The sequence below is a fragment of the Grampus griseus genome (genome assembly GCF_964374135.1).
Source record: "Grampus griseus genome assembly, chromosome: 19".
NCBI classification, from domain to species: domain Eukaryota; kingdom Metazoa; phylum Chordata; class Mammalia; order Artiodactyla; family Delphinidae; genus Grampus; species Grampus griseus.
In genome coordinates this window covers 37,599,051-37,611,931 of record NC_139013.1, presented here as the reverse complement: position 1 = coordinate 37,611,931, position 12,881 = coordinate 37,599,051, and the positions used below count along the sequence as shown (strand labels likewise).

The following is a 12,881-nucleotide window of genomic DNA, read 5'->3' as shown; positions in this document are numbered from 1 at the left end:
ACATCCCGTCCATTCCCTTCTTAGCACAGTAACTCATCTGATGGTTGTGCCCATCCATCCCATCCTTCAGGAAGTCCTCCTTAACGGTCCCCACTCTCTGCCATCTCCATCCTCACCCCCCATCAATTATGTGTTCCTCTCCTGGCCACCCATAATGCCCTAAGTTTCCCTATTACAAAAACATACCCAGGCACAGTTATGATCATAATAATAACAGATAAATATGAAGCGTCTACTGTATAGCAGGCCTTGTGCTAAGAGACTTCGGGGTGTTACTCGTGTATCCCTGTGTGGATCTTGCAGTGAGTTCGATTCGCGAGCCCATTTCATAAATGAGCAAGCTAAGCTCAGTGTCGGCTTACCCCAAACCCAGAGCTAGTAAATGGTAAAACTGACACTCAGACCTGGGCAGCTGGATCCCACAGCGCACACGTTTTATCCTCCTGTAGACCTTGAGGGGTTTCTTCGTGTATGTGTTTATCTTACCCACCGCGTGGTAAACAGCCAGAGAGCAGGGACTATTCCTCACTGGCTTCTGCATCCTCAGTACCCAGAGCAAAGCCCTAACAGGGTCCAAAGTGGGTCAGTGTTCACAGAATGGAATTGAAATGAAGTGGGGATGGAGCCTGCGACTAGTCTGACCTTTCTTTCTGCCTGCAGAGGCCGACCGGGGAAGTGGGCAGCCCTGACGTGATGTGCTCAGCGAGGAGAAACATTCCAGTCCGAGAGAGCTCGGCGTGACGCGTGGGAGGCCACCAGTGGCCAGGCCGCAGCACAGTCGCTGGAAGGGGTGACAGCCGCATCCTCCTGTGCCTACCACGTAACCAAAAATGAAGGAGAACTACTGTTTACAAGCCGCCCTGGTGTGCCTGGGCATGCTGTGCCACAGCCAGGCCTTCGCCACGGAGCGCAGGAGCCACCTGCGACCCTCGTTCCACGGGCACCACGAGAAGGGCAAGGAGGGCCAGGTGCTGCAGCGCTCCAAGAGAGGCTGGGTCTGGAACCAGTTCTTCGTGATAGAGGAGTACACCGGGCCTGACCCCGTGCTCGTGGGCAGGGTAAGGCTGCTGTCACTCCACATTTATTTCTCACTCTCCACCATCCCTGTACTAGGGGATGGTCAAAACAAAAATATAGGAGGGGAAATAATAATGGTCTGGCCATCAGTAAAAACCACAAAATCATTGTTCATACATCCTTTATCCTTTTTTTTTTTTTTTTAGTTCATAGGCTTATCTACGTTAACACTTCAGTTTTCCACTTGATGTTATGCCCTCAAAACTCTGTTTTTTAATGGTTACACAGTAGTCTACTGAATAGAAATGATGATTATTTATTTAACCATTCTCCAACTGGGAACATTTCCCCTACCACATCCAAACCCAAACTTGGATGCCATCGTTTGTGTTCTTTTGATGCTCTGGGCTCTTTTCATCATAGCTTTCCTTTCTGTAGTACACATGTCTACATATTCATCTATCTCCCTCACTGGACCCTAAGCTACTTTCCATCAGGAACAGCGTCATTTTTGTATCCCCAGGTCCTGTACCAAAGTCCAGCTTTGGGGGCGCCTCTGTGAATATTTGACAAGATGAATGGATGTGTCATAAGAATGGGTGGTATGTTATCCACTTTGGCTTAGGGATGGCACAACCCATTTCAGAAGGCTTGAGAGTCTTAGTACTACTGAGAAATCCTGCATTCTCTGTGTACCCCCTCCAAAAAGTGCAAGGGTAGAGAGTTCAAAATATGTTTGAGGGAGTTCCCTAGTGGTCTAGTGGTTAGGATTCAGCACTTGCACTGAGGAGGCCCGGGTTCAATCCCTGGTCGGGGAACTGAGATCCTGCAAGCCGCACAGCACAGCCAAAATTAAAAAACACAAACAAACAAAGGATGTTTGAAAAACTGACTGCCTGCTATATCAATTATGGTAAAACATACAGCCACCTTTTAGAGAACAGTGACCTTAACTGCGAGGAGATAGGTGTTCACACACATAAGAACATAAAGCCTGCTATGGGAAGGTACAGAGTGAGGCAAATGGTAAACTAGGGTAAAATAGTCCTTGGTCTCAAAGAGTTCAGGGACTAGTGGAAAAGAGACACTTACCTAAGTAATTAAAAAACTAAAACAGGGCTTCCCTGGTGGCGCAGTGGTTGAGAGTCCGCCTGCCGATGCAGGGGACACGGGTTCGTGCCCCTGTCCGGGAAGATCCCACATGCCGCGGAGCGGCTGGGCCCGTGAGCCATGGCCGCTGAGCCTGCGCGTCCGGAGCCTGTGCTCAGCAACGGGAGAGGCCACAACAGTGAGAGGCCCGCATACCGCAAAAAAAAAAAAAAAAAAAAAAAAACTAAAACAAGGAGTAGAATAATGAAGAAATTCACTAGCAATTCAGTCTACATGGTAAAGTTTGGGAGGGATGAAGGGAAGTTTCATGGAGACAGTGGTAATAACTTGTGACCTGAAGGATGAGTAAAAGTTATCCTGTGAAGGGGGAAAGGGACAAGAGCAGATTTGTGGGGTGCTCATTTCTGAGCCTCATAGATTTCAGTGAAGTTATCTTAGTTGCTGCTTAACTTGAGAATAGCATTCCATATTTATGGAATTGACATCTTTGGAGGAGGTTCATATTAGCATCTCAATAATATTGTTAAGGGTTGGAAAAGTGCCTTTTTGAAGAGATGTACTAGAGCAATTTCATCATTTATATCCAAAATGGAAAGATTATACCCAAAGTAGAAGTATCCTTGAGAAATGGAGCACAGGGAAATAACTGGCACATAGAATTCCTTCCATCAAGGAGATGGGCTGTATGCCCAGAGAGGAAGAAGAGACTTGAGCCACAGCAGGAACAGTGTGGCTTGAACAATGTGGAGAGCTGTGCATGAACTGTTCTGAGAAAATAGAACATCTGCCACGGGGACTTTCTCAGTGAGAAGCAGGGTGTGTATTAGGGTGGGGAGTGCAGAAGAGACAGGACCTAGAGGGCCATTTCAGCATCTCTGTGGAGCAAGCAGGTGTCATGCCTCCTAAAAGTCAGCAGATGGAAGAGGATGGAAAATCTAGACACACGAAAATGAGCCTGATGTCGGATTGGATGGGGGTAAAAAGAAATAAAGTGGTTGGATCCTATGGAACTTCCTTTTGCGACAATGCTGATCTGTAGTTCCCCATGAATAGGAGGACTAGACTAGATGACTTGTTCCCTAAAAACCTTTGATTTGATGACATTCAAGGCTGAGTGATACAAGATGCTCTCAGTGGAATTTGGGGGGCTTCACTGGTGGTGCAGTAGTTGAGAGTCCGCCTGCCGATGCAGGGGACACGGGTTCACGCCCCGGTCTGGGAAGATCCCACATGCCGTGGAGTGGCTGGGCCCGTGAGCCATGGCCGCTGAGCCTGCGCGTCCAGAGCCTGTGCTCCGCAACTGGAGAGGCCACAACAGTGAGAGGCCCGCGTACCGCAAAAAAAAAAAAAAAAAAAAAAAGTGGAATTTGGCAAACCATGGACTCTTAGATTTCCTGCAGGAAGCACAGTCTGCATCACGCTGTGCTCTGCAGAGGGGATGCCATCAGTCTTGGGAGTTAGGAACTGGCTGTGTCCACCTCAGCAACTGATACCTTGATAGCACTGAATGGTTTGCCAAACTGCTTTTTGTGTTGAAACTAATAAATATCATTGCTGGTTGTATGGCTCATGCTCATCTTTGTTGGAGAGGGAAAAAAAGGAATTTATATCCAACTTTGAACTCTGAAAACAAGATAAAAATAATGAGCAGTATATTTGAATGTTTTTCAGTTATTTGGTTGATCATGAAATTCGTTTAATTCCCAAGAGTCTTGCCGAATTCATATGTAATATACGAAGGTCCCTAGAAACATTCCTTGTCTAAACACTCCCATTAAAGTAAGTGTTGCATTGATTTCCTTGTTGCGTATTCACATGGCTGAGCCCCTGACTTTTGCCAGGTCTGAGGCAGGGAAAACAAATGAACATAAACTATTATTGGGGGTTAGGTGGGGAGCCAGAGGAATGGGGGCAGGGATCCTGCCCTCACTGTGGAAACTTGTATGAAGACTGGGGCAATCTGGGTCATCATTTGTAGCTTCATGTATTCCAATAGCTTTGTATATTACTCGCAAACTGCCTTATTCATAAGAAATGTGCAGTCATAATTTCATGACAGCACATAGCTTGTTATGAATAACAAGTTCTGAAGGAAAGTATGCTTTTTTTCTTTTCCTGAGAAGCACTATAGACTAAAATCAACATGTAATTTGTACCTACAGGTATCCCCCTGAGCTGAAATATTTGGTGTTTCACTGAGGCACTGTAAATCAGTTAGATATTTTGGGGGAAACTGAAACAATACAAAAAGTTTTTTAAAGCAATGTGTTCAATCCTGCTTTGTGATTCTGGACAAGCTTTCTAAGCCTTGGTTTCATAATAATAATAATTAAAATCGCATTAATAATATTAAAATGGAATTATAATAATAAATAATAAGATAATAATTATAAGTAGTAAGCATTATTATATTTCAATGTCATTTGAATAAAGCTTTTTAGTTTATACTAGGTTTTCTTACGTAGTAGGTAGAACCAAGGGCTTTTTATCCACTTGGTTACTCTTGAAGCCTATGAGAATGGTGAAAGTAATGCTTATCTGTTCCCACAAAGGGTAAAATGAGGGCAGAGGAACTCATCAAGATGACAGCTGCAGAAATTGAGGTTGGGCAACAAGGTACAATAAAGAGTTTATTGCTACAGGAAAATTGGATGTGGTCTTTGGGGGGAGTTCCATGTTACAACACACAGAGCAGAGTCAAGGCAGAAGGCACAGGTGGGTAGTTAGGAGACCTGGATGACTTCCTGGCCCTGCCAACTGTGGATTTAGGCAAGTTCCATCATTTCTCTGGGCTTTGTCAACAGAGGGGGAAATCCCAAGGATATATAGTCTTTCTATAGTCTAAGAGCTGCATATATATCAACCCACCCCACTCACCCCATGCTTACGATGGGAATGGGGGCTTGTTCAGGCAGGTTCCATCCTCAGCTCCTCATACGTCCTGCGCCACACAGCAGGTCTTTCAGAAAGTCTGACCAATGGATTGTTTGAGGTAACAAAAGCCTGGTGTCCTTTGGAATCTTAGTGTCCTTTGGAAGAGGACTGAAATTATAATAACATCCATACAGTTGATGAGGTCGATTTATATGTACCAGTGTGGAAGGGTCCTCTGAATTTATTGTGGTAGGAAAGCAGAAGTGAAGAGTGGTTTGTGCACTATGCACTTTATTGTGTAAAAATAAACCAAAGCACGTGTATCTGTATAGATATTCTTGCACATGCATAGAATATGTCTTAGAGGATTCACAAGAAACTGGTCATAAGAGCTGTCTCTGAGCAGGGAAAAAGAAGGAATGGGAATCAGAACTTATAAGATTTACTTATTGCACAAATGTGTGTTTTTTATTTTCTATAGTATGTGCATATTTCTTTCAAAGTAACTGAACTAATATATATTATATATATTTTGTATGTGTGCATATGTAATGGGAGAGTGGGAGGGACAACATGAATCTTAAAATTTAAAAATGTTTGGACCCTGGCTTCACTGCTCCCCAGCTGTGTGACCATGGCCAAGACAATTATCTTCTCTAAGATTACATTTCTTCATTTGTAAAATGGGGTGAGAACATCTCCCTCTCAGTGTGTGTGTGTATGTAAACAGTGTATTGTCTCAACAGCATGTAAGTGTGTCTCTACCTCCCCAGTGCATCTGTCAAGGAATTACAAATCTCGATTTCTCTTTTCCTAGCTTCATTCCGATATTGACTCTGGTGATGGGAACATTAAATACATTCTCTCAGGTGAAGGAGCCGGAACCATTTTTGTGATTGATGACAAATCAGGGAACATTCATGCTACCAAGACATTGGATCGAGAGGAGAGAGCCCAGTACACGCTGATGGCTCAGGCGGTGGACAGGGACACCAACCGGCCCCTGGAGCCGCCGTCAGAATTCATCGTCAAGGTCCAGGACATTAACGACAACCCTCCCGAGTTCTTACACGAGACCTATCATGCCAACGTGCCTGAGAGGTCCAACGTGGGTACGTAAGGGCAGGGGAGGGCGGACCCACTCCACCTGCAGGCCTGGTATCTCTGTGGGTGGGCAGGCTGGTGCCTATTCTCCCAAATCAGGAAGTAGAATTTATGCTGTATCTTCTATGGCAGAATAACAAGCAAAAAAATTTCATATATGTAGCTGACGTTTCAAATATTTTAAATTGCCCTGAGGTTTTAAACTCTAAGCTTACAAAGTATGAGGAGGTGTGGAAGAGTAGGAAAGACATAATCAAATCCATGTCATCCTGGCCCTGGTGCTAATTAACCTTGTGACTGGGAATCAGTTGCATCTGTTCTCTTAGCCTGAGTTTCTCCTCTGTAAAATGGGGATAAAAGTTTCTAGTCATGCAGGATTAGAAATAACATACATCTGGTCACTAGTGCATGTTGGTGTTCAATAAGTAATAGAAGTATTTGTGCCATGTAGGCACCATGCTAATTAATGATTTACATGCAGTATTGCATTTAATCTTGGCAGTGACTCATCTTTGCAATGAGGTAGGTCCTATTGAAAATATTTTGCAGATGGGAAACCCAAGCTAGAAACAGGTTAATGAATTTATTCAAGGTCATCTGAGCTATTAAGTCAATCCAGAATATATATCTAACCATGACACTATGTCATCATCTGTTAGAATAATTCAGAAGCAGCTATGTCTTTTATCATGCATAAAGACACATCACATTGTTAGAGGACAATTCTGTGAAAGATTTATTCAACTAGCTACCTTCTCCTGGCAGTAACCTTTGTTTGGCTTTATAGAATGCATGTAGTTGTGGTCTTTTGAGAAGCATGCCTCATATTAAGAAGGATTTGTCTTTCAGACAATGATCAGAGCTGTACTAATCAGGGAGTGAGTATGCTTACTCGAATCAGAGATTTAAAGTTCCCATGAGGACTTCCCTGGTGGCGCAGTGGTTGAGAATCCGCCTGCCAATGCAGGGGACACGGGTTCGAGCCCTGGTCAGGGAAGATCCCACATGCCACGGAGCAGCTAAGCCCGTGCGCCACAACTACTGAGCCTGTGCTCTAGAACCCGCGAGCCAAAACTACTGAGCCCGCATGCCACAGCTACTGAAGCCCGTGCGCCTAGAGCCCGTGCTCCAGAACAAGAGAAGCCACCGCAATGAGAAGCCTGCACACCACAATGAAGAGTAGCCCCCGCTCGCCGCAACTAGAGAAAGCCTGTGCACAGCAACGAAGACCCAATGCAACCAAAAATAAATAAATAAATTTTAAAAAATAATAAAGTTCCCATGAACGTAAGGATCATCAGGGCCATTTGACAGATGAGGAAACTAAGCATCAAGATTGGGAATCAGTTTGCTCAAGAGTGTTAGATACAGAAATGGCTCTACAACTCTAAGCTCCTTCCATTCTGCATATAGAACTTTTGATGCTAAAAAAAAAATGTCCCCTTCTTCTCCTCCAGCTAAAGTCAAACACTTCTCATACTTTATGAAAACCCAGCTGAGCCTTTTCTGCCTTCTTCTCTTCCCTTTGCCCTGCCCAATTCTTTAGTTTCTCAGTATTCACCTGGGGACTTTAATGAGAAATAGCAGACATCAAATAAATCAGTAAATAGGGGACAGCAGTGTCAGCAGCTGAGCCAGGGGACAAAGGCCAGCCATCATACATGATGCTCTAGGGGAATTTTCATTGATCCCACCTCTTGGGGCAGCTTGGTGCTTAAGGAGTAACATCAGACTTTGCATCATGGCCTATGAGAGTAGAGTCTGCTGCCAGACAGTACTGGGTTGGAATCATGGCTGTGCCTCTGACCAGCCAGGTCAACCCAGACAACATCTTACATCTTTCTCAGTTTTTGTTTTGTCATCTATACAATGAGGATAATGTAAACTCTAATGCAAGTTAAACAACATAGATGTAAAATATAACGAGTTGTAATGAACTTAGTGGATTCCTCGAAGCAAATTAAGCATAAAAAATAATACTTTCCCTAGCTCTACCATGAAGGTAGAGAATAGAGCTTATTAACTCCCTTATAAATCTCCACTACTTAGAACAGTGCCTAGTTATGTGGGAAATGCTCAGAAAAAAGTTATTTGTACGAAAAAATGAATTACAGAAAAAAAAGTGAGATTTATTCTTATGCCATGTGAAAATCACTGACAGCCTTGTAAATTAAAGGGTTGTCAGAGGCTGTGTAAATGGACTCCCTTGCCTTTCACATAGAACCTGGCCCCTCTGCTGAAACTGTCTCGGAAAGCACTTGGGTTTGGTTGTTTGCTGGGTAGAGGTTAGACTCCTGACTCTGGCAATAACCCACTCTGAAAAATAGGTTGCAAAACTTCCTACCTGTCATACTAAGTACCTCACAAGCACAGTGAATGTAAAAACACCCAGCAGAGGGGCAGAATACATGGAACATGCCCCAAACAATGCCTGGCACTGAGGAATTCTATAATAACCAGCTCTCTCCCTTGAGCATCTCCCCTGCCCCATTCTGAAGCCCAGCATTTCATGCCCTCAGATACTTGTGACCATCAGGGAACAGAGGTTTTTTCTAGGAAAAACTGAATCCCATCTTCCTTCAATTCCCTGGTTTCCTTCCATTGTGACCCACAAATGCTTGCCTTAGATCTCACCAGATGTCTACTGGTGGTTTCTGTTATATGACTACCAGACCTGTTAGAGATGGGAAGATGCAATTTTCATGCCAGTAGGGAACAACATTCTGTACAATATTTATAGCCATCACTTAATTAAAATGTAGTATTAGCAGCCATTTTATTACATGCAAAGCAACAATAAAATGATGTATTTATTGCTCTGCTACAGATGGAGGACTGCACTCTGTCCTTTCATGAAAAGCAATTCATCATTAATTATCCTTTATTATACTATTTGGGAAGATTTTTATTTAATTATTTGATATACTGAACATTCCAGTTGCATGGGTCTTAGAATGTTTTTGCAATAATGTTCATATTATTATTTTAACTACTAAGTATAGCAGGATGTACTATGAATATAGAAAGTTCATTTTTAAGCTATGGGAATTAAACAAAAAGGAAGGGAGAGAGGGAGGGAAGGAGGCTATTTTTGCATCTCAACCCCGGAAAATGAAAGCATATTGAATAATTTTGGGGCTCTCCTCAGTTTTTAATCTTAAGATAAAACTTTGCAAACTAGAATATAATTTGAAAAGCTGAGGGACTGTTGCTAATGACTGTATTTCACTTTTAAGGAACATCAGTAATTCAGGTGACAGCTTCAGATGCAGACGACCCCACCTATGGAAACAGTGCCAAGTTAGTGTACAGTATCCTGGAAGGACAACCCTACTTTTCAGTAGAAGCACAGACAGGTACCGTGGAATGGCATTGCGATTTGCGACACATTGTGAATAAGGAGTCCAGGCCTGCTCACTAAAACTTATTTGAGTCCTAGTTTTCTAAAATATAAAAAGGGCCACCTAACAAGGCTATTGTGAGGATTAGATACTGTCTGTATTGCACCATGTCACAGTAATAAATATAATCTTAGATGCAACTTTTCTCTTAAAATCATATCTTAAAATTCAACTTAAGAATTTATCTTAAAGTATGTTTTATCATAAAATTCAACTGTGGATCCAAATTAAGAGACCACAGGACTTGAAGACTGGTATGAAAACTGGCAGCTCTCAAAGCCAGGGCTGGGGGTGGTGGGGGTGGGAACTGATGCTAACGTGTGTCTGGGAGGAGACATATCCCCAGCCTCCTCCACTGTGCTTAGATTCCCAGCGGCATTAGCATCCAAGAAGGAGGCTCTGCAAATTCCATACAGAAAACAAACAGCAAACCGAAAGAGTGAACAAATACAAACAACCAAAGCCCACGCCAAAATGGTTCACTCCATTTGTACCAAATTTGATTCTAGGATCCTTTTATTAGAATAAACACTAAAGTCCTGTGAACATGCTAGTCCACGATATTATACCCCAAACTCATTTCTTTTTTTCCACAGTATACCCCCATGTGTTTGAAAGATGTTTACAAACAATCCGCTTTTATTATTATAGTTAAAATTTATCAAATATATATGTTTATATGTATATATATAGCCTTCCAATCAGATACTTTGCCCACTTATTGAATATAACTTCCACTTACCTATGTAATCATTTATTTGTAGCCTCTTTGCTTCAGATCACAATTTATGGGGCTACTTGCTATGATTTCATCAAAGGCATTTACCAATTAATTTTGCCAATTAATTTTCAGATTAACCAAGGATAAATGTGGGATTTCATATGGATTTTTGAGATGTTAAAATCTCTGGAAGGACTCCAGTTGCAACTTTCGTGTCTCAGGGACTCATAGTTAAGAACCACCAATTTGAACCTACCAAATTATTTAACAGACAAGAAAAACGAGGCTCAGTGAGTTCAAGGATGTTGCTGAGGAACATATAAACATCAGGGTCAGAAAAGGATAAGGGCTTAAAGCTTCCACAGCACTCTCTTATATTTCCAGTATAAATGTTACCGTTATCTACAGACAGAAAAAGCTTGAATATGTTCCCAAAAGATTTAAGTGAGCATGGTTTCCACACCAATAATGTGCTAATATCCAGAGATAATGTAGAATTCAATTATTAACGTATCATTGTTTCCAGTGATAGCGGATAGTAGACAGTAAGTGTTTGTATAAGCATTGTATATATTTTTAACCCATTTGGTATACACTTAAAAAAAATTAATATTAACATTTTAATATATCGCCTTCTACTTTTAACTTAATATGGACCATAGAAATGTTTCTAAGAATTGCATGCAGGCATAGATAGTCAAAAGATTCTGCTGGCAGTCCAAAAGCATGGGTTTGTTACTGATGTTCATGCAGTGCGTCCTCAAATATATCAGTCTTTAGGATCTTTAAGTGTCACACCTGGGAAGGGTGAGGTTATTACTTGAATTTACAGTACAACATATGAAACATTAAATTTTAATGCTGTATTAATAATTAGGACAATTTGCTAGAAAGTATATCTATATGATGCTCCAGGTATGGCTACTTTTGATGATAATTGCCATGTTTGAGTGACTCTTCTGTGAGGGCAGGTGCTGTTCTATTCATCTTTGCTTCCCCTGTGCCTAGATCGTTTTTGTTATAATGTTATCAATGAATATCTGTGATGTTCCCTGCTCACCTGTCCAGGTATCATCAGAACAGCCCTTCCCAACATGGACAGGGAAGCTAAGGAGGAGTACCACGTGGTGATCCAGGCCAAGGACATGGGTGGACACATGGGTGGACTCTCAGGGACAACCAAAGTGACGATCACACTGACTGACGTCAATGACAACCCACCAAAGTTTCCACAGAGTAAGTAGGTGGGCTTGGCTTTCACTTTCCAATGGTGCCACAGCCAACTCTTCTCTGACCCATTCCTGCTGTACTCAACTTTCCAGAAGAAATCTAGAAAAATGGAGGCTCTTTATATCATTCTTGCAAAAAACAAGACAACAAAAAACTTAAGTGGAGGACAACAAAGAACTTAAGTGGAGTAACGACAACAAAAAACTTAAGTGGAGGAGAGGTAGTGGGAGAAAGTGGAGACATAAAATGTTCTACAACCCTGGGAACAGAAAATCCATTTTGCTAAGTGCTCATGATGTGATGTAGTAATTAATTAACCTTTCTCTGTCTCAGTGTTCTCATTTCTAACCTGAATATGTAATAGTACCTGAATCAGTTATCTATTGCTACCTAACAAACTGCCCCAAATCTTGTGGTTTAAAACAATTATAATCGTTTATTTTTGTCATGAGTTTGCAATTTGGGCAAAACCTGAAGGAGGCAGCTTGTTTCTGTTTCCATAGCATCAACTGGCACAGTTTGGGGCTGGAAGATCTACTTCCAAGATGGCTCAGTCACATGGCTGGCAAGTTAATGTTGGCTGTTGGTTCCCCTTCATATCAGCCTCAAAGGAGTGGCTTGGATAGGTTCTAAAAGTGAAGAGAGCCCCAAGGACACCAAGCAGAAACTGTATTGCGTATTGTGACCTAGCTTCAGAAATCACATAGCATCATTTCTCCTGTAGTCATAAGACTGCCCAAATGTAAGTGGAGTTCTTGTAGACCCCACCTTTCAAGGGAAGGACTGTTAAAGTCATGTTGAAAGAAAAGCATGTGGGCTTGGAGATACTGTTTGGACTATTTTTGCAAGATACAATCTTCCACAGGGCTCAATTAATAGGATGTTGTTAGAACTAAATGAGCTAGTGTAAAATCTTACAATGTTATCTGGCATAAGTTGTCAACAAATGTTAGCCATTATTATCAGTATTATCTAGGGGATTATGGTCCTTCTACAAAACTGATAGGCTTGCAACAGGAAATAAAAGAAAAAATGATTTGAAAGGTCATTATTAATCATTATAATTACAACAACTACCATCCTTTAATGAATAGTTACTACTATTACAGATCTCTACAAGAGCCTCCATTTTACAGATAAAACTGAGTCCCATGAAGGGTGCAGTAACTTGCCCGAAGGATATGGCAAAGCCAGATTTTGTACACAAATCTGGTTATGTGTACATTATAAGTAGAGGCAGAGGTACAGTGTGATCGTAATGATGCTGCCGCTGCTAGGTCACGGGGGGTTCACCATGAAAGTGTCTTCTTCATTAATGAGGAGAGTAGCTGGTAGAGACTGTGAGTTTATTGCCAGAGAGATGGCACTTTTTATAAATGAGAGAACAGGGAGGGCCACCAAGTATGGCCCCAGGAAGGCACCAT

At 42.1% G+C, this 12,881-nt stretch overlaps 1 protein-coding gene across 1 annotated transcript in view; it reads left to right on the top strand.

Moving 5' to 3' along the window:
• CDH11 (cadherin 11) overlaps nt 1–12,881 on the top strand; it is a 144,981-nt gene that overhangs the window by 97,028 nt on the left and 35,072 nt on the right. Inside the window, exons 3-6 of the mRNA XM_082676114.1 lie at nt 661–1,058; nt 5,819–6,113; nt 9,342–9,461; nt 11,296–11,463. Coding sequence (XP_082532240.1) covers nt 831–1,058; nt 5,819–6,113; nt 9,342–9,461; nt 11,296–11,463 — 811 coding nt within the window. The 5' untranslated portion in view covers nt 661–830. The remainder of the gene's footprint in view (nt 1–660; nt 1,059–5,818; nt 6,114–9,341; nt 9,462–11,295; nt 11,464–12,881) is intronic.